This window comes from Gobio gobio (assembly GCF_949357685.1).
Source record: "Gobio gobio genome assembly, chromosome: 6".
Classification (NCBI taxonomy): domain Eukaryota; kingdom Metazoa; phylum Chordata; class Actinopteri; order Cypriniformes; family Gobionidae; genus Gobio; species Gobio gobio.
Genome location: NC_137102.1, coordinates 26,905,644 through 26,928,749, shown reverse-complemented (window position 1 = coordinate 26,928,749; position 23,106 = coordinate 26,905,644). Strand labels below are relative to the sequence as shown.

Genomic DNA, 23,106 nt, shown 5'->3' with positions numbered 1-23,106 from the left:
TGCATGTTATGAAATAAATATTCAAGTTTAATTACAATTCGTTATATTATTATTGAGTGAAAATAAGTCTATTTATACATATTTGTTTAAATTATAGGCTAAATTAAAATAACGTTATTAACCGGTATTTTTTCATATCAAACCGTTTTCGGAACAGTAATGTTTATTGAGGAACGCAAAAACGGAAACGCTATAATATCGATTTTGCTCGGAGTGAACCGATTGATATTTTTTTCCGTTTTTAAGCCCTGCCTTCATATAACGCTTTTTACAATATTGATTGTTTCAAAGCAGCTTTTCAATGATAATAGGAAATGAATGGAAGAGAGATTGTTTTGGCTGTACAGCAGCTCTAGAAAAAACGTACTGTCCAGCTAAAGTACATTTTTAATTGATTAATTTCCGTTGTAAAAAATAATTTGTTATTTACTTTGGGGCCACTTACACGACACCATTTTCAACTAAAATAGAAAACTTTTAATACATTCTGGCCGTTCATTTGCATGGCAACAGTGTTTGTTGGCTTGAGAACACAAACTTTGAAATAGGTTTCGAAATAGTAAACTTCAAAAACACAAATCTGTGAGAACGGTGAAGGCATGCATGTAAGCATTATGTGTTTAGTCTATAGGCAAGCACATTTGAATACGTGTGCTCAAGCGCAGAGTTTTTCTTTACAAAATGACAGCCAAATTACTTGTCAGACATGCATAATACAGCGTGTTTAGTCGTTTTGGTGGATCCATATGAATGGGAATCATTTTGATAACGTTTTCATCTGTACAGAGGGTAAGCGTAGACGTAAGCTATATTTGCGTAGATGTCATTCTTCTTATGATGTACCAAGTACATCAGGTGTTATGGGAAGTGTTCCCGAGCAGTGCATGCATTTTATTGCTTCCATTAAATTATATTTAGACATATAACTTTAATAATAAAAAAGGAAGTTAAAATGCAGTTATAAATGCAGATGAGAAGGAAGTAGAAACTTATGTTCATGTTAATTATGCTCTATTAATAACTTCATTACAATTACAGGTCTGCAAGTTTTAGAGCATCTGGTGCACTAACAAGAACTTCTGTTTTACATCTGTACAATTAAATGTAAATCACTGGTTTCCTATAATGTTTTTGAGGGTATAGAGAAGATAATGGTTGAGAATGTACTAGAGATGGTGAATGTAAGTACACCAGATGAACAAGTACTGCCCCCCTCTGGTTGGTTTTTAAGTGTAACTTGAATAAAAGTATATAAAGATTAGAATATGAGAATATGACATATTCTCTAATAAATTATTATTAGTTTTGTACAGGCTAATCTTTCTTAATATGACAGAATATTCTGTTCTGAGGGAACTAAATTAAGCTATTAGTTTTCATCTAATATGATGGAACCGAGATCTTTTGTAATGCAGACAGTTATAAGTTATAGGCAATTACAGAAACAAATTTACAGAGATAATACAATTTAATAAAGTCATTAAATACACAACTTTGCATTTAACGCATCTGCAAATAAAAACAACAATGTATTACTTATTATTTCATTAACATTATTCTCTCTATTTTGAAACTGTGAATGAAAAGAGAATGGTTTTAAGAATTGTTGAATGCAAGTTCAGTGTGGTGTCATGAAATTTCAGTAAAGGATAAAGGAAAACTTGACATGACACTTGATAGTTCTGTTTTGCTAACTCATATAGAATTTAAATAATATAGCAGAAAAGACACCCTTCTTCAACAGGGTATGTCAAACTAGAATCAGACTGGATTAAGTGGCCTGCTGTTCAACGAGCCATAAATACATTTAGACTAGGATAAATATAGTTCAGAAAAGCCCTCAGTGATGACAGTACATTTTCAACAAAGGCAGTTGCGTCGCTGAGTGGTTGTTCTTACTGTTATGTGCTTTTGGGACACTCACACATACAGACCAGGTAAGAAAGACAGTTTTTCATAACATCGCTTTAAAATAGAGCCTCTGTATCAGCCAAGAACAAGTCAAACATGTTTGGTTTGACATGGCACTAAAATGTTTTGGCATTTACACAGCCTATTGCATCAAGCAGTTTAGATTAGGGATTATGTTATAATATTATGTTCTACGATCTTCATAACAAAAAGTCAAACAATTCACAATTTGTGAATCTGGGAAAAAGTGACATCTCAAGTGTTATATAAGACGTACAACACAGCATATTTTATGTAGCAGGATAACATGGTTATTAAATTCTTAAATATTTCATCAGTATGACGCTACTGTGGAGGATCGTATTGGGAATAATTTTCATTGGACGAATCGGTCAAGGTCAAGACTTAGAGAATTTAGAGCAAATAGAAGTGGATGAAGGGGCCGAGGAGGGAGAAGAGGAAGTGGAAGCGCCTGAGGGTCCGGGGGCAGACGTCAGTCAACCTGATGGTAGACAACCATGTGCCATGTGGATGGGAGGTGTTCCTGGCACACCTGGACACAGTGGAAAACCTGGGAGAGACGGCAGAGATGGACGTGATGGACCTAGGGGCGAGAAAGGAGATAAAGGTTAGAGTAAACTCTATATACACAGTTTAGAACTATGCAAACTTTCGAACTTCACCTGAAACAACATTCCATCGCTGACGATCTCAGCAATGGCTTGTTACACAAAGCTCTGAGTTTTTAAGAGTTGATTTAAACCAAAAACCAAACAAATTCAACTTGGTTTAGTTCAGGTTCAGCGATTTCACCACACTCGCTTTACAGGGTAACTAAACCCTAAACCAACTTTTTTTAGTTAATGATCTGTAATACTGGGGCTTTATTAATGCTGTTCATTGATTCGAGTAAATGTTTTGACATTTGAGTAAAGTGTTTTAATTCTATAAAATATGGTGTAAAACCGCCAAAGTGCTGCCCTCTTAAGGTTGAACGGTGGCTACTGCAGTTGAATTTTCCTATTGGACGTTGTGGTACATCGTGACGTAGGATGGTACCTCCAACGGCTCACTATCCGCGGCCCTGGCACGAGCTCACCACGCCCTCAGAAATGTTTCCCCCAATCACATGATGAGAACGGCTTCACTCCAGTATGAACTGTCATGTTACATGAAGTGGAAACATTATGAATGAAACTGACTTGACACTTGCTTTAACATTGTATTGAAGAAAATACGGTTAAATAATGCAGTTGTCAGTACACGTCAGGCTTTTCTTGCGATATTATTGCCGCCTGTCATGTGTACAGATAATTTTCATACATGAGACGCGCTTTCAAACCCTGACATGCAAGTGGTTGCCGCGGACGCGGTAAAGAACAGCAATACTGTAACGTGCTGGCGTATATAGTCTAACTTATTTGAGGAAATCTGTTTATAATAGGCTTTTAAGTCTGAATTTACAAGTCAGGAAAAACACTGCTGATGCCATGAAAGTCTGCAAAAGCAGGTGAAAGAAAATATCAGACTACATTAAATCAAGTAAATCAACTGAATTTATTTAATTCATCATTTTTTCGTTCACAAAGATCTTGAGAGAAAACATGTAAATTGATAAATTTAAGCTTTATTTGCTTTATACGGAGTGTCTATTTACTGTACACTAAATGCAAATAGCCCACCTTGTTGGCAAAGGCTATTTATACTAACTGTGCCCACCAATGTCTGATTGGACCAGATCAAATTACAAAAGAAACAGAGTCTATTAACAGAAGCAGTGACATGAAGAGTAAGGATTTCAAATTTGTCCAAACTCATTTTTCTCCCTTTTTCCATTGCATATCAGATCAGAAAAGTGTTTGTTTTACATTTACATTTATGCATTTGGCAGACGCTTTTATCCAAAGCGACTTACAGTGCTCTTATTACAGGGACAATCCCCCTGGAACAAAATGGAGTAAAGTGCCTTTCTCAAGGACACACTGGTGGTGACCGCTGGGATCGAATCAGCAACCTTCTGCGTATCAGTTCCATGGTTTAACCCACTGGACCACCATCTCACACCATCTTTCCTCACTTCCATTTTAAATGAAAGTGAGGAAAATATTAAAAAGGGAATAGTGCATGTGTGCGTGCGTGCTCTGTTACCCGTTGACAAATAAAACCCGTCTTTGTGGAAGTCCCGGATCTTCTCTTCTCTGCTGCACCACACCATTGTAACAGAACAACGGACCTAACTGCCTGGACTTCCACTACAAGATGGATTGCTGCCTCTTCCCGCTCTCTCCCATGTCCCCAGAGAGAGACACGACGGTGGTGGATCGCCTGTGCGGGCTTCGGCAGGGCGGTCGCCAGCTGGAGAGGTATGTGGAGGAATTCACTGAGCTCTCTAGTTTGGTGAACTGGCCAGACGCTCCTTTAAACACGTTTTTTTCTGATGGGTCTGGACGAGGATACTATCCGATATATTGAACCTGCCTGTTCCTTTTCCCTAGTCGAATCCATTAATCTGATTCTAGTTCTAAATTGTTCAGAGTCTGTCATTGAGGAGGTTCAAGAAAGGAAGTGTCTTCCTCGTCCAGTCCCCTCAGAAAAACAGACGGCCTGGTCAGTTCACCCACAGCCAGTTTCCTCCACCTATCCCTCCAGTGGGCCTTCCCGTGTGGTCCTGCCAGCCCCAAAGCCCAAACGGCCGAGGAGGAGGGCCACCGCTAAGCCCTTCCAGCCGAGATGGCCACGACCTCGCCAGAGCCACAGGAGCGCTGGCTAATAGACTTTTGGGGCAAACCCGCAGTTCCAGTTCTCTGTGAGCCATCTCCTAGTTTCCAAGTGCCCGCTCCAAGTCTCCTGGATTCTGCTCCAGCCTTCCAAGTGCCCGCTCCAAGTCTCCTGGAATCCACTCCAGCCCACAAGCCCGCTCCAGCCCACGAGCCTGCTCCAGCCCACAAACTCGTCCCATGTCACAAGCCCTTCCTACCTCCCCTGAACCTCCCCAAATACATTTTTTTTGGGGGGCCATGCACCCTTGGGTGGGGCACATGTGGGTGGGGCTCCTGATCCGCCAAGGCCGCCCGAGACTCTTGATCCGCAATGGCCACTTGAGACTCCTGACCCACCATGGCCGCCCACGGCTTCTGATCCGCCATGGCCGCCCACGGCTCCTGATCCACCATGTCTTTGTGGAAGTCCCGGATCTTCTCTACTCTGCTGCACCACACCATTGTAACAATTATTGCCAACTGTTTAATAATGTACACTCTTGCAAACAATATCTGCCACTATTAGCATCAAACTACTATTTACACTTAGTGTAAACGTTAAATAGCATCTAAGTGCTATTAGAAAAGTTAAATATTGTCAAACTGCAGACAAGTGTTTGTGTCTAAAATGCTTTCACTGAACTTATAACTCAATTTATAGTTTATCATTTAAATGAAAAAGTTGAATATTCGAACTATAATTGTTTAAGATGGGAGATTACGTGTCTAAAATGCTTTCACAGTAAACTGCTTTAATTTGAAGCAAGGGATACGGGGGACTTTATTGCATCACATACATGTCACTTTGCTTACAATTGATTGGTCTAGTTTTAGTTTGTGATCTTACGTAGAGAAAAACCTGCTCCGGAGCAGGTTAGCCATGCAGTTTAAATTATCTTGGTGATAATCCAAAATCCAAACATAAAAATCCAAAATTAAACTCTTATCAAGAGTCCAAATACAGTTTTGGCCCACAGTACATATATGACTCTTCTGATCTTAAAACAATCCAGTTCATCCAGATGCACATCTGCTACAGTATATAATGCTTCTGTTTTTTGTAGGTGAAGCAGGTGAGAAAGGAGATCCTGGACAGAAGGGGGATGTCGGTTCTGCTGGACCAAGAGGCTTTCCTGGGAACCCAGGTCTGAAAGGGGCCCGTGGGGACAGTGCCTTGTCTTACCATTCATCCTTTAGCGTAGGTCTCAGAGAACTTGTTCCCGCCACCAACGTGCCAATCCGCTTCAATAAATTCTTCTACAACGACCAGCACCACTATGATGACGTTTCCGGAAAGTTCAGCTGCGTTCTGCCAGGGGTGTACTTCTTCACTTATCATCTGACCGTCTACATGAAAGATGCTAAAGTCAGTCTCTACATGAATGACAAGGCTATCATGTTTACCTATGACCAGTACCAGGAAAGCAATGTGGATCAGGCATCAGGTTCTGTTATTTTGCGTTTAGAGGCAGGAGATGAGGTATGGCTGCAGGTCTATGGAGATGAGGGGTTTGGGGGAGTGTATGCAGATAACACCAACGACTCCACCTTTTCCGGTTTCCTCCTGTATCCTGCTATTCCTGCTCCTGCACAGAGACGTTGACAATATCCTTTATCAGGGATGTCAAACCTATTATACAATAACTGAGTGCCAAATGACTCGAAATTGTTGACAAGTTGCCGAAAAATAGTTGATGAGTTATGGAGCTTATACAGTGTAACCCTAATAAAATCAAAGTAAAAAAGTGGAAATGTTTTGAAAGGTTTCATAAACTTTCTTGATTTTAATTTAGCATTAACCACTCCGCTGGACAGTGGACAGTGGACAGTGATTTAAATTATTATATTGGGTAACACTTTATTTTGATGGTCCACTTTAAACATTTTGTTATAAATAATAAGGTTCCCATAAGGAATGTTGCACCTACAACGTTGTCAACTAGCAACGTTGTCATCTACAACGTTGTCAACTAGCTATAGTATTAGTTGAGTATTGGTAGACTTTCTGCTTAATATCTGCACATTATTATCATAACACATTATTTTGATGGTCCCCCAAACATACACTATATTGCCAAAAGTTTTGGGACGCCTACCTTTACATGCACACAAACTTTAATGTCATCCCATTCTTAATCTGTAGGGTTTAATATGGAGCTGACCCACCCTTTGTAGCTATAACTGCTTCAACTCTTCTGGGAAGGCTGTCAGTCAAGTTCCTCCACAGCAAACTCGCTCATCCATGTCTTTATGGACCTTGCTTTGTGCACTGGTAAGCAGTCATGTTGGAACAGGAAGGGGTCCTCCCCAAACTGATCCCACAATGTTGGGGGCATTAAAATTTAATTCCAAGATGTCTTGGTATACTGAAGCATTAAGAATTCCTTTTACTGGAACTAAGGAGCCAAGCCCAACCCCTGAAAAACAGCCCCACACCATTCCACCACACTTTACACTTGGCACAATGCAGTCAGACAAGTACCATTCTCCTGGCAACCGCCAAACCCAGACTCGTCCATCGGATTGCCAGACAGAGAAGCATGATTGTATGAGCTGACCACGCTCTGTGATTTTACGTGACCTACCACTTTGGTCACTGAGTTACTGTTGTTCCCAATTGCTTCCACTTTGTTATAATATCACTAACAGTTGACCGTGGAATATTTTGTAGCGAGGAAATTTCACAAAAGGACTTATTGACAGGTGGCAATTGGTGGTGAATTCACTGAGCTTCTGAGAGTGACCCATTCTTTCACAAATGTTTGTAGCAGCAGTCTGCATGCCTAGGTGCTTGATTTTATACACCTTTGGCCACGGGAGTGATTGGAACACCTGAATTCAATGATTTGGAGGGGTGTCCCAATACTTTTGGCAATATAGTGTACATTCTACTTAGTATAAGTAACTTTGCAAGTACATGTCAACTTACTCTATTAACCCTAACCCCTTATTCTACTAACCCTAAAGTGAGACCTTATATTGATACTTCCATTATATTAAGATGCTCTTAGTTTATTTATATATTCATTTAGTATGTCATTAATAGACAAAAGTCTACATCGCTAGTTTTATACACACTAGACTCATAATAAACTCATAATTCAAATGAAATTTAACTTTTATCATATCTTCTGGAATCTTCTATGTTGTCTCTGGAATACTTGATTCTGTTTTATCAAGCGTGCCACTCAGCAGTCAGATATGTCATCATTTTTGATTGTGGTCAATGGCAATGGAAATATCCTAAATCGCCCCCCCTATATCCCCATTACTATTTCCTACATTAGTCCACTAAGTGATTGAGTGATTGAAAACAAGTGAGTGAATTCAGAGAGGCAATTCTCACAGTGCATGGGTATTCTCTAGCAGCTACACATTGAGTGCAAATCAATTGTACACTTGTTATTGAGGAACATTATGGAATTGAGTGCACTCAAAAATGTCCACAGTGTTTTCTGACACTGCTACAAATGGCTGTGCCTCAAATAGCAAATGGCCTCAAAACCATTTCACCTGTACTCAAAATCAAACAATGCTTTCAGACACACAGCCAGTCAATATATAACCTCTACAGATCATTCATTAGACACTACATTAAAAAAACACAGCATCCAGAGCATGTAGTTATAAAAAATATATATTATATACAGTAAATAGTAAAGTATATAGTAAGGAGAAAACATTGTACACTGTATGTACTGCTAATTTTATATTGCATTGAATATTGTATAGCATTGAACGTCTGTATATTCAGCCCTTGCATACTGTAAAAATGCAATAATCCAAATGCAAAAGCCAAAAAGGTCAAATGAAAAGCATGTTACATAGAAGAAGAAGGCAAAACTGCAAAATCAAGATCAATGAGAGATTCATTCTGCCTCAGCATCATGTGTTCTGGGTTTAGCCAGAGGACTTTGTCCACATAACAGGCAATGATGTCTCTTGCCAAGAGAAGGGAAAAACCCTCTGTGCTGGATCCACACCTTGCTCTTCCTCCTTCCTCCTTGTCCACCAACTTTTACATGTCCTCCTCCTCCTCTCAGATTGTTTCCATCCATTGTAGGTATAAACATTCAGTGCACCTGTTCCACCTGTGCACGCTGAACTGGCTTATATTTTGTAAAGTTGCTTTGATCACATCATTAGGAACAAGTGTGAACAATTTGTAGTCGTTGTGTGTAAAGCTGTGTTGTAGTTGTGTTTAACATCACAGTGCAAAATGGTTTTAGTGAGTGAGAATGTGTTTAGAGTTTTGCAAAAAAGAGTGCATGAGATTTGCAAATGATGTCTAACTGCCTGAACTTGTTTAGGGTTTTGCAGAAGGATTTATTTCGCAAATTGGTTTAGGCCATTGAGAATTTGATTCAGATAATGGGGTTTAGCTTTCTAGCAATTGCGAAAAACTGTAATGCACATCCAGTGTTGCAGTCAAATCTGTTTTGGTCTGCATGCAGTGAATGGATTGTTAAGAGTCTTCCATTGGCCACAGTCCAGCCCCAGCAGTTGTTGCATGGCATGGTCTATTTTTATGAGTCTATTTTCAGTCTAATTGATGAGAACACTGGGGAGCAACAAGATCATTTTCTAAGACCTGGCTCTAATTCACAAGATGAATTTAACTATGCTTAAAGAGACAATTTACCAATTTACTACACATTAATTTTATGTCATCATTTACTCTCTCATATACTGTTCTAAAAGTGTCTTTATTTCTTCTGTGGGACATAAAAGGAGAATCAATTTGTACATACCATTATTTCAAAATTCCTCTGAGAAAACATTACTGATCAAAACTTTCACCTTTGAGTTATTCCTTAAACCCACTGTACTATTTTAATACAATTTAGTGAATAGTAAAAATGTAAGTTTATTTGCATTTTTTTCTTGAAAAGTTTGATTGCATTGGTTGGGATTGTGTAAACATAAAATTTAAATGTTGTGTTATTTTGTGATATGCAGTGCACAGTATATTGATAGACTATACAAATAAATTAATTAACTTTGAAATATTAATGTGAGGGATGTGTGAGTGGAATACGATATACTGGTGTAATATGAGTAGTGTTGATTAGAAATACTCCTTAATGTCTGGACCAGTCTGCGACCTTGAACCAGACACACACACACACACGCACACACATTTACGCAAAACAGCTGTTGCAGAAACAATTTTCACTCAGCAATTGCTAGTAAATAAAAATAAATAAATAAATTAAACATGAGATTTAATGAGAGTTTTTTTAGCTTGTAAAAAGTACAAATTAAAAGAATCTTTGTTTTATTTACAACTTTGAAAAAATCACACGAGCAGTCAAAATGATTAAATGAAGGAACAAATACATTAATTGCAGTAATGTCCATGTCAGTGTAAGGACATATATCCTGCTGAAGGTGGCAGCAGAAATCTGCTTTGGGTGCTAAACTACAGGCCTCACAATTCATTCAAGGTTTGGCTGGTTAGCATGGGAAAGTAATCCCCTGCTGGTGCGTGCCCTAACTACACAATTATGTGTGCAGAACTCCATTGATAGCCATTCAAAAGGAATGAAAAAAAAAACAAAAACAAAAATAAGACTCAATCGACTATTTATTAATTTTTTTTACATTATAATACTACTGTAGCCTATATGTTTTGCTAGTGGCAGTTTTGGAGGCTTTAAATGCATCAAATAGATTTTTTGCCCCTTGTCTGCTGTTGTTATAGGGTTTTTTTTTACAATCAGACCCATTTCTCAATACTTCGGTCACATTTTAACACAGTTGTCCTTGCCAACTTTCAGCATCGCACAGCAGTAAACTGCACTAAAACTACCAAAACATTCTTCCACTAGCAAAGGTTTACCAACACACTCACTTTTTTTTACTTATGACCTAAAACATTACACAATGCTTCCTTTGTAAACATTTCTTTACAAAACAAGATTGATAGCTCTCTAGTTCTTATAATTCACTGCAGTACAGGTCCGTGTTTACATTATAATATATATATATATATATATATATATATATATATATATATATATATATGTAACCGGGGGAAAAAAAAAAGAAAAGACACGCAAAATTGCTTTTGAAAAATTGGGGTTTGTTTAATCTGACTACTGTTCTTAAATGACAGCGGTCGAAAGGAGCAAAAATTCAATAAGCAAGCTTACAGAAAACAAACTTTGGATGGTGGAAGATTTCACAAATCAGACCATACAAAAAGGAGAAAAGAACTCTTATTCACCATTCAGGGAAATCACAATTTGAAAAAAATGTATTTTTTTGGAAAATTATTACTGTCACTTCCAACCAAATCGGTTATAATACAGATAAACGCATAACCCAGTGTACAGTAATACACAAAGAAATATAATAACAAGAAAAACACACCGGAGTCCACCGGAGCTAATTGAAGAAAATAAAGTAAAATACTTAGACGTTAAAACAAACTGAGATACGGCAGTGGCTGAGGTACAAATAAAAAAGAGAAAAGCACATTAGTACAGCCACATTTCTTCAGTCTCACATATTAACCCTTTAAGACCTAAGGGTATTTTTACAATTAATTTTCCGCCTGGTGTTATTTACTAAAAAAGCTTGTAAAACATCAACCCTGTTGAGCACAGACAATTGACACACCTCTTTTTTTTCAAGACAAGCTGCACTGTCAGTATTTTTGTGTTGCATTGATGTCACCTGAATGTAAAATAAGTTATGGGACCATAAAGACAAATGAAAACATAAAACGGAAATTGAATCACTCAAATATTTATTGAAAACACACACAAATAAATAAAAGCTAAGCATATTTCCTCTGGAAAACAGTTTGTTCAAGTCTTTGGAGTCCTGGAACTCAGGAATAAACATGATAACTTATACAGAACCAAAACTATTTACATTTTTCCAAAAAAAGTCCAGGCGCTTTTGGCCTCTTTGGATTTTGGATATTTACTGGTGCCAAGCCTCAAAACAGTTCCTATCAGGAACTTCTCCACAAACTTTCTTCTCAAACTTTTTCCTCAAACTTTCTCCACAAAACTGCAGCGCGTCTCTCTCTCTCTCTCCTCAACACTAGTCGTGCGCCTCTCTCTCTCCACAATAACAGAGCTGTGGTAATGCGTAATGACGCACACCAACGTGGATGACGGATCAGCCTGTCATTGGTCAAACCCTCATCCAAAATGGCAGCTAGCATCGCGCTAGCGGCAAAAATGACGGAAAATGTATAAATTATGGACATCAAGTGGATATATCTTGGATGTAAGCGTTTTGATTTATTGCTGAACAACTCCAAAAAGATGCACATGTTCCAGGCTGGATAGAAAACCTTCTGTAAAGGCTACAAAGACACCAAATACACCCCCGTGATGGCTAGCTCGTTAGCTTTCTGCTGGAAAAAACGGTAAGAAAATCGATAAAAGTTTCATGAAATAATATAGATATTTATCGGAGGTGCCGTGTGACGTCGTGGGCGATGCCGTCGGGCTCTGAGGGTTAACCATCAGAGAAATATGTCAATATATCACAAAACAGTTTTCCACCTCTGTAACAGATGATAAAATAAACACTGTATTGAAACACTTAATAACAATTTGTGAAATTGGCATACCCAATCCTTCATAAATCCCCACGAGGTTCACTCGTCACATGCACAGTCCAAATACATCTACCAGAAAACATACACATCAAATGCTATTTCAGACATCGTTTCAGAAGAACATTTGTGCATTTTAAAAGGCATTTGAGTAATATTTACCCTCCAAGATGTCCTCACACAGTAAATTAAATCACTGCGAGCACTGCAATAGAGCTCTCACACGCAGTGAAAATGGCTTCTCCGACTGTGTTTGCACGCATTCAAAACTCGCAGTTCAGTAACGCGAGAAGAGGAATGAAATCTCTTAAAGGGGCCACGACCGTTTTAATACCAAACAGAAACTTGGTCTATTTATACCACTTGGCCACACTCTCCCCTGCTAAGAAGTCATTGTCCTCGATGACATTAATACATATTCTTAACTTCTTTCACAGCCTCTCTGAAGAACACACTACCAAGACTTGTCAAAACCTGTGAAAAGACTTCAGGACTGAGTGAGACAGCATTACAGGCCGATCTTGGCTCATTGAATGGGTTCGAATGCATGCCAGCATTTGCTCGACTGGTTCTTCTGGGTGCGGGAACAGGCTTTCTGGGCACAGGTTTGTTGTTGACGGTAAGGACAGGGTCATGTTCATGCTCCACTGACGGCTCAGACTCCACTGGCTGTTCCACAAAATCCAGAACGGAAATAGGTCCAACATCTAAAGCTTCCTCAGTTGACCCAGAGACTCCAAAATTCACATTCCTTGTCTCTTCGAGCTGAGGTAATGCAACCTCTTCTAAAACCACATACTCTGGGTCACTATTTCCAAATTCCATCTGCTCAACCGTAGTCGTAGATGATGGCAAACTATTTTCTGTTACCATTGGCTCCACAACAGGATTCTCACAAGGGCGTAAGTCGACTCTGTGGACTCTTTTACGGGGACCACCCTCCAGAGGCTCAACTGCATATGTGGTGCCCTGAACCTCTACGACTCGAAACACAGTAGGAGCCCAAGCATCCTGTATCTTGTTTCTGCCAGCTGGTCGGTGACGCAAATATACTGTCTGACCAACACCAACGGTAGGACAGTAGACCTTGTCGTTTAACGGAGCGAGTCTCTCAGCAGCCTTGTGCTCTGCGTACTCTCTCGCTTTTTCGTGAGCTTCACGGAGTCGTTTCTGGTGAATTACTAACCAATCCTGCCTCCTATCTACAGCTTGTTCCTGACCAAGAAGAGCATCGACAGGAAGACGTGGTTCTACGCCAAACAGCAAGAAATAGGGTGAGTAGCCAGTTGTTGCATGTGGTGTTGCATTGTATGCATAGGTTAGTTCTGGAAGGTGTTCTGGCCATCGCCTTTTCTTCTCAGGAGGTAGCGTTCTTAACAACTCATGGAGCGTCCTGTTAAATCGCTCACACTGAGCATTACCTTGTGGACGGTAAGGAGTCGTGCGTGTTTTCTTCACTCCATACAATCGACACAACTCCGCTATCACCTCGCTTTCGAAGTTCCTTCCCTGATCGGAATGCAACCTCTCTGGTACTCCATACTTCATGAACCACTCTTTGAGTAAAATCTTAGCTGTAGTATCAGCTCGCTGGTCTCTGGTGGGTAATGCCTGTGTAAATTTGGTAAACACATCAGTTACAATCAACACATTCTCGCGACCATCTGAGGCAGGTTCGAGCACTGTGTAATCCACTGCCACCACTTCCAAAGGCCTTGAAGCTAAGAAAGGCTTCATAGGGGGACGGATCCTGGGCTGTGGCATCTTGGTTAATATACACCGTTGACACTTTTTGACCCACCTCTCAACATCTTCATACATGCCAACCCAGAAACATCTCTGCCTTAACAGGTTGAGGGTACGTTCAATACCCTGGTGTCCCATCTTATTATGGACACTTTCCAGGACTTGATCCTTTAAACAGGCTGGCAGGAGCAGTTGCTGGCATTCACCAAGGCGAAGATCATCCACGAGACGATAGAGCAACCCATCAGACTCTCTAATATATTTCCACTGCTTTAACAGCGACAATAAAGGCTTAGGTAGGCTTTGCCGCTCCTGACCATTGGGCTTCCGCTTCTGATCCCAAAACTCCCTGAAGGAGCAGAGAATCACATCCTTTAGCTGGAAATCCTTTAACTGAGCTTTGGTATAGCCTGGAAGAGTAAATGTACCTCCCGGAGTATCAGTTCCTTCCAATCTGGCTCCACACTCCAAAGCACGGATCCGATTCACTTTACAGCACTGATCACCAGCTGTCAACAATTCCACGTCTAAGGGTGTACCCTTGTTGATGACATTACAAATGGCAACACAATCATCGTATTCCATGTCCTCAGGATTAACAGGCTCCCCTGCTAATGGCTGCCTAGAGAGAGCGTCAGCAGCAGCATTATGCCGTCCGGGTCGGTACTTGACTTCAAAATCGAAAACTGCTAATTGGGCCACCCATCTTTGCTCAATAGCACCCAGTTTCGCGGTCTTCAGATGGCATAATGGGTTGTTATCAGTGATGACTACACATTTTGAGCCTAACAGATACCCCCGGAATTTCTCGGAAACAGCCCATTTGAGAGCTAGTAGTTCAAGCTTCATACTACTATAGTTCCGGTCATTCTTTTCTGCATTGCGTAGCCTTCTACTAGCATAGGCGATCACTCTCTTACGGTCATCTTGTTGCTGGAAAAGGACTGCACCCAGTCCTTCATTACTAGCGTCCGTCTCCACTATAAACGGAAGAGAAAAGTCTGCATAGCCTAATATGGGAGCAGATGTGAGCTTCTCCTTTAATAGCTCGAAGGCTGCCTGACACTCCGTTGACCACAGTGAACAAAACTCAGGCTCTCTCACAATTCTGTGCTGTTTTAGGCACAAGTTTACCAGGTCATGAAGAGGGCCAGCGATTCTGGAAAAACCTTCAATAAACTTTCTGTAATAACTACAGAAGCCTAGAAACGATCTTAACTCCTTTACTGTACCAGGCGTTTTCCATTTTCTCACAGCCTCGATTTTTCCCGGGTCAGTACCAATGCCGTGAGCAGATATTTGATGGCCCAAGAATTTTACTTCTTCTTGGAGAAAATGGCATTTTTCAAGCTTAACCTTGAGCCCTGCTTCCTTCAATCTCCTGAAAACAACATCTAGTCTCTGGAGGTGTTCCTGAAAGGTAGATGAATATATAAGGATATCATCCAGATAAACTAGCATGATCTGGAAGATCAAATCTCCCATTGTAGATTGCATTAGACGCTGAAACGTAGATGGCCCATTACAAACCCCAAAAGGCATACGAGAGTACTCAAATATACCAAACGGGGTAGTGAATGCTGTCTTCGGTTGATCTTGTTCACGCACAGCCACCTGATGATACCCGCTAGCCAAGTCAATGGTGGAGAAGAACTTTGCACCTTGTAATGCATCAAAACTCTCGTCAATGCGGGGCAAAGGAAAGGCATCTCGTTTTGTCTTGGAGTTCAATTGTCTGTAGTCGACACATAATCTAAGACTACCATCTGTCTTCCTTACAAGTACTATGGGTGACGCATAAGCACCATTGCTCGGTTTGATAACCCCCTTCTTAAGAAGCTTGGTGATGTGTTCCCTAGCCTCACCATACTGATTTGGTGGAATGCGCCGATAGGGCTGGGAAATCGGAACATCATCTTTCAGATGGATCTCATGCTGCACTTTGTCAGAATATCCTAGTTCTTCATCGTCCAACGCAAACACATCCACATACCTCAATAGCAAAGCTTTAAGCTCAGTCTGTTGCTCAGCGGTACCACCTAACTGTAGCTTGTTGAGAAAGTCGGTTAAGGTATTCGCCAATACCTGTCTCTCTTCTGTGTTTACTGTTATCTCTTCCACTCCAGCTGAGATTCTGTGGAACTTCACTTCACATCCTTCAGTTGGATTTAAGGATTCAACAGGACAGAGAGTCCCCAGCCGGGTGCGGGGCTGCAACCATATATCCTCTGTGGAGAGATTCACCACTTGCACCGGAAACAATGGTTTTACAGTGGACACCATGGAAGGTACCACGATCAAGCCCTCAGGTAAAGGTGAATTTCCAGGCTCCAACAACAGTTTTGAACCCTCAGGTGATAAATTCTTTATCCCCCTGACCATTAGGGTTGCCACTGATGAAGCAGGTATATGCACAGTCTCTTTCCCAGCTACCCGCGCAACAAACCGTCTCTCACATTGACTGGCACTTTGCATTTGCTGGAAAACCTCTCTCCAGTCAGACTGCAACTCCCCTCCTAAGGTGGTATCGAACTCAGCATGAACTAACTGTCTGCATCTGCCTATAATATTCATGCCAATGAGAGCTGGTACGGCTGAAGAGCTTTGCACATCCCGGACTACAAGAAAACCACACTCTGGCAGGGTTATACTCATGGTTTCAACTGGTAGTTCAAGACAGCCAAGATACGGGATGTCTAAGCCGTTGGCGGCAGTGATTTTGAGCCAACCGGATGTGGAAAGCATATCATCTACTTTACCTGCCAAGTGCTCTTTAAAGAAATGTTCTGTAATTGTACTGACTTGGCTCCCTGTGTCAAGTAAACACGAAACACTCACTCCCCCGATTTTCAAGTCAACTACAGGACATCTTCCCACAGCATGCTGGAGTAATCGACCACGATCTGAATCCTTGGGAGTCGAGCCAACAGATTGCCCTCGCATCGCCTGGCTCACAGCGACCGAGGGTGTGCATTTCCCTGTGGCATGGCCGATGATGCACCCTCATTGACTGTCGGTTTGTTTCTTCTCACACAGTTCCTGGCTATGTGCCCCACCCCATTACACTTAAAGCAGATCGGCTGGCCATCATCCGTAAACTTAGGCTGTGTCTTAGATTTAGTACGGTTCACGGGTTCAGGGTTAGTGCAGTGTAAAGTCAATTTCTGAACAGCTTGAGTCAACTCTCCTATAGCTTTGCCTTGTTCCGCCACTACTTTTAGAACTTCATCAAGTGTAACAGAGCTTGTTGCAGGCATGACCATAGCTGCACACTGGGCTTCTGTAGCTTCAGAGCTTACATTACGATTAAGGGCTACTTTACTAGCACGCAGTTTGGGATCTTCAAGACACCACATCAAAGCTTCATCTCTTACTTCAATCAAGTTGGACTGTGGCTTGTCCCTCACTAACTTACGAAGTTCTCTTCGGAGCGCAGCATCTCTTACTCCCTCAATGAACTGGTCGCGTAAAGTGACATTCTCATTAGCAACAGCATGTGGCGACTGCTTTAAGACAGAGTTCAATATTTGCGACAAGGCATGAGAGTATGCACGAAGATCTTCACCTTCCAACTGTTTGCGGGTATAAAAAGTCTGCAATAGTTGGGCAAGACTACGCTTTTCCCTAAAGGCCTCCCTAAGGTAGGAAAATATGTCTTCTACTCGCTGAGGATGACCCCCCCCCCGTAACCTAACCTCTTCCAAAGCGGCCCCTTTCAATAGGGAGATAACATAGTCAGTTTGGTCTTCGGGCGTCTGGTTTCTTACAAGCAATACCCTTTCTACTTCTTCAATGAATTCATCCACATTTCTACCATCTTTGCAAAAATCGGCACTGTAAGGCTGAATGTGGCGTTCCCTTGGCACATATATGTAAGACCTAGTTGGCTCTCTACTTAGGTTGGCAATAGCTGCCATAGCTTCAGCATGCTTTCTGCTGAGCTCTTGGATTTGTCCCTGCACATCACCCATGTCAAGGTTTAAACCCAGTCCACCAGCAGCACCCTGTACTGGATCCTCGCCATCAGACTGTGACATGTTGGATTAAATTCAAATGTCTTTTCAGCAGTACAAAGTCTGTTTTAATGTTCCTTGTTTTGTTTTTCTGTTCAAAGGATATGTGAGCAAGAATGTCTTTACAACTCTGCTTCCTCTTCTTGCCGGACACACAAAACAGTCTTCAAGTCGACAGCACGCTCTTGAGCTTCATCCACGGATGGCGATGTCCCCTCCTTGTCCAGCGATCCAGTCCCTTGGCCACGAACCCTCAGCCGACCTCGTCACACTGGACACTCACAGCACGGTTGACCGCCTCCACTCCTTGGTCCCTGTAGCTCACGTACCCACCACCACCGTATTTCAGAAAAATAAAAAAAAACGCACTAAACGCCTATAAGCTCCCAACTGTCAGATACCCCACTCCTGGTACCAAAATGTAACCGGGGGAAAAAAAAAAGAAAAGACACGCAAAATTGCTTTTGAAAAATTGGGGTTTGTTTAATCTGACTACTGTTCTTAAATGACAGCGGTCGAAAGGAGCAAAAATTCAATAAGCAAGCTTACAGAAAACAAACTTTGGATGGTGGAAGATTTCACAAATCAGACCATACAAAAAGGAGAAAAGAACTCTTATTCACCATTCAGGGAAATCACAATTTGAAAAAAATGTATTTTTTTGGAAAATTATTACTGTCACTTCCAACCAAATCGGTTATAATACAGATAAACGCATAACCCAGTGTACAGTAATACACAAAGAAATATAATAACAAGAAAAACACACCGGAGTCCACCGGAGCTAATTGAAGAAAATAAAGTAAAATACTTAGACGTTAAAACAAACTGAGATACGGCAGTGGCTGAGGTACAAATAAAAAAGAGAAAAGCACATTAGTACAGCCACATTTCTTCAGTCTCACATATTAACCATCAGAGAAATATGTCAATATATCACAAAACAGTTTTCCACCTCTGTAACAGATGATAAAATAAACACTGTATTGAAACACTTAATAACAATTTGTGAAATTGGCATACCCAATCCTTCATAAATCCCCACGAGGTTCACTCGTCACATGCACAGTCCAAATACATCTACCAGAAAACATACACATCAAATGCTATTTCAGACATCGTTTCAGAAGAACATTTGTGCATTTTAAAAGGCATTTGAGTAATATTTACCCTCCAAGATGTCCTCACACAGTAAATTAAATCACTGCGAGCACTGCAATAGAGCTCTCACACGCAGTGAAAATGGCTTCTCCGACTGTGTTTGCACGCATTCAAAACTCGCAGTTCAGTAACGCGAGAAGAGGAATGAAATCTCTTAAAGGGGCCACGACCGTTTTAATACCAAACAGAAACTTGGTCTATTTATACCACTTGGCCACATATATATACTCAGGTGCTGGTCATATAATTAGAATATCATCAAAAAGTTGATTTATTTCACTAATTCCGTTCAAAAAGTGAAACTTGTATATTATATTCATTCATTACACACAGACTGATATATTTCAAATGTTTATTTCTTTTAATTTTGATGATTATAACTGACAACTAAGGAAAATCCCAAATTCAGTATCTCCGAAAATTAGAATATTGTGAAAAGGTTCAATATTGAAGACACCTGGTGCCACACTCTAATCAGCTAATTAACTCAAAACACCTGCAAAGGCCTTTAAATGGCCTCTCAGTCTAGTTATGCTACATAATCATGGGAAAGACTGCGGACTTGACAGTTGTCCAAAAGACGACCATTGACACCTTGCACAAGGAGGGTAAGACACAAAAGGTCATTGCAAAAGAGGCTGGCTGTTCACAGAGCTTTGTGTCCAAGCACATTAATAGAGAGGTGAAGTGAAGGAAAAGATGTGGATGCAAGAAAAGATGCAAGACATGGGTTCCAGCTGTCGCATTCCTTGTGTCAAGCCACTCTTGAACAACAGATAGCATCAGAAGCATCTCGCCTAGGCTGAAGACAAAAAGGACTGGACTTCTGCTGAGTGGTCCAAAGTTATGTTCTCTGATCAAAGTAAATTTTGCATTTCCTTTAGAAATCAGGGTCTCTGGAGGAAGAGAGGAGAGGCACACAATCCACGTTGCTTGAGGTCCAGTGTAAAGTTTCCACAGTCAGTGATGTTTGGGGTGCCTTGTCATCTGCTGGTGTTGGTCCACTGTGTTTTCTGAGGTCCAAGGTTAACGCAGCCGTATACCAGGAAGTTTTAGAGCACTTCATGCTTCCAGCTGCTGACAAACTTTATGGAGATGCAGATTTCATTTTCCAACAGGACACCTGCTCACAGTGCCAAAGCAACCAGTACCTGGTTTAAGGACCATGGTATCCTTGTTCTTAATTGGCCAGCAAACTCACCTGACCTTAACACAATCAAACTAACAAAATAGAAACTTAAACATACAAACTGGGAATCACCGGGAAACGTAGACACCACAACGATCCGATGAAGACCGAAAACACAAAAGGAACGTATAAAGGAAAAAAAAGAAAAAAAAGGCAGGTAATGAGGGAACAGGGGGGGGGGGGGGGGCAAATGAAACCAATAATGAGATAAAGGGGGTGGGATCCAGACAGAGACAGGAGCACATGAACACCACATGTGCTACACGAGACAGGACAGGCATGTGACATTACCCCCTCCTTAAGGTGCGGCTACCAGACGCTCCACTAGAGATGGGAGGGACAGACCAGGGAGGAACGGCAGGGACAGACCAGGGAGGGATGGGATGGACAGACCAGGGAGGGATGGGAGGGACAGACCAGTGTGGCCCACAGAGTTCAGGTGGCCAGGGCGGCGCGGGCAGAGCAGAACGCCAGGGGGGCACGGGCAGAGCAGAACGCCTCGGGCAGAGCAGGGTAGACCGGAACAGGCTCCACCGGAACAGGCTCTCTCCTCCATTTCGGAACTGAGGCCACCGGAATAGGCCCTCTCCTCCGTTTCGGAACTGAGGCCACCGGAACTGGAACCACCGGAATACGCACCACCGGAGCAGGGACCACCGGAACTAGATCCACTGGAACATGGACCACTGGAATACAGGCCACCGGAGCTTGGTCCACCGGAACAGGGACCACCGGAGTTATCGGAACCATGGTCCTAGGAGGACTGGAGTCCAGCTGGTCCACAAACTGCCAGAAATCAGGAATCCCCATTCTCCCCATCTCCTTAAGACTGAGAGGCATATCTAGGCAGAGGTTGAAGAGGTTGCCTTCTCCATCTCATTAAGGTACAGGTGATGCACCTCAATGAGAAATTAGCAGGCAAACTCTCTTAAATCCACCCCCTGCTGACGGATGTATTTCGAGTTTACCTGCTGCATCGCCTGTAAGTGTCTGCTAAGCTCCATGGTCACTGGGAAACAAAAACAAAAACTCCTCCTACTGAGTCCTCTCTTGGTCACAATGGGGCAAAACACAATCAAACTAACAAACTAGAAACTTAAACATACAAACTGGGACTCACATGGAAACGGGAGACGTAGACACAACAACAATCCGATGAAGACTGAAAACACAAAGGAACTTATAAAAGGGACAAATCAGGCAGGTAATGAGGGAACAACAGGTGGGGCAAATGAAACCAATAATGAGATAACAAGGGGGGTGGGATCCAGACAGAAACAGGAGCACATGGCCCAAAATAACAGAACACCACTTGTGCTACACGAGACAGGACAGGCATGTGACAGTATGTACATATATTCTGGTGGTTGTGTTTGAGTGAGAAGAGAATAATTCATGAAATTTGAAAGATGTAGTCACTGAATATATTATGTGCCAAATCAATGGAAAATGGTCCACAGTTTAGCCAACATAGACTGCTGTTGTGTTCACTGTGTTCTGAAAAAGTGACCTAAGTACTCAGCAATGTCCTAGTGACTGTATGTGATCGTAATGTCATATCTCATGCAACACAATAGTTGCTATAGTGAAGGACATGCCATCAGCCTGTCATCATTTACACTCACTGGCCACTTTATTAGGTACACCTTGCTAATACAGAGTTGAATCCTCATTTGCTTTCCTTTGGCCTTCAATCTTTGTGTCATATGAGGCAACGACTTTGTAGGCAGTGTTTGCACACGAAGGTACCTCACAAAACTTATTTCGGACAGACTTCTGAGACAGCTTAACAATTTAATGATTTACAGCAAAATAGAGTGAGCTTTCGTGAAAACTAAGCAGATATTTAATTACTACAATAGTTTTGTATTGCTAGCAATGACATCAGAAGTGTACAACATTTGTCAACCCTGTTAAATAAAAAAACAGCATATGCTGGTTAGGTATGTTTTGGAGCATGGCAGCTGGTTTGAGCGGATTTAAGCTGGTCCTTTGTTGGTCATGAGCTGGTTTAAGCTGATCCTGAGCTGGTTATAAGCTGGTCCTTAACTTGAGCTAGTTGCTTAGGACCAGCACTTGACCAGCTTAAACCATCTCATGGCTAGCCTCAGCTTCAGACGTCACGCCCACAAACCGTTGGCTGAACATCTGATGCATATGGCACACTTTTCTGGAAACACTTCAGCAGTTTCGAAGTTTATCAGATGAAGATATCTCAGGAGACAATAAGTGAAGCTAACACTGGATCTGGACGTGCCTTGATGTCTTCCTAACTTGAAATGCATCCTCCAAAGGCAGCATTTTAAAGCTTTTGGACACAACGGCACAGGTGATTGGCTCAACAGCATGCACAGCAGGGATGAAACGATTACCGGTTTCACGATAAACCACAATAAAATTTAGTGACGGTTAGTAATATCGTATAAAATTTAATTATCATTAAAACCGTGTGTGATTATCACGATTGTGAAAACTCTCGGTAAATCTTGTCCAGTCAGCATCAGTCTGTTGCGTGCACTGCTGTTTTTTGAATGAGAAGAAATGGCAGAAGGCAGTGACAGCGCTGGAAGATTTTTCAGACTTCTAAAAGGACAAAATCTGAGGCGTTGGCATATTTTGGCTTTTACAAAAGTCCTAAAGGGGAAACTTAATCTAAGATGGTCATGCACCCTGTCTGCAGAACATGCCAGAAGAAAGTCGCTGTAATAGGGGGAAACACTTCAAAACTACGAACGCAAGACAAGTGGA

General features: G+C 41.4%; 1 protein-coding gene across 1 annotated transcript; it reads left to right on the top strand.

Annotated features, from left to right (window-relative positions):
• Window positions 1-1,831: 1,831 nt before the first annotated feature.
• Window positions 1,832-9,681, top strand: adipoqb (adiponectin, C1Q and collagen domain containing, b). Its single transcript, XM_079819447.1, has 3 exons — window positions 1,832-1,937; window positions 2,250-2,539; window positions 5,735-9,681. Exons 2-3 carry the CDS (start codon window positions 2,251-2,253, stop codon window positions 6,271-6,273), a joined length of 828 nt encoding a protein of 275 aa, XP_079675573.1. The 5' UTR covers window positions 1,832-1,937; window position 2,250; the 3' UTR covers window positions 6,274-9,681.
• The last annotated feature ends 13,425 nt before the right edge of the window (window positions 9,682-23,106 follow it).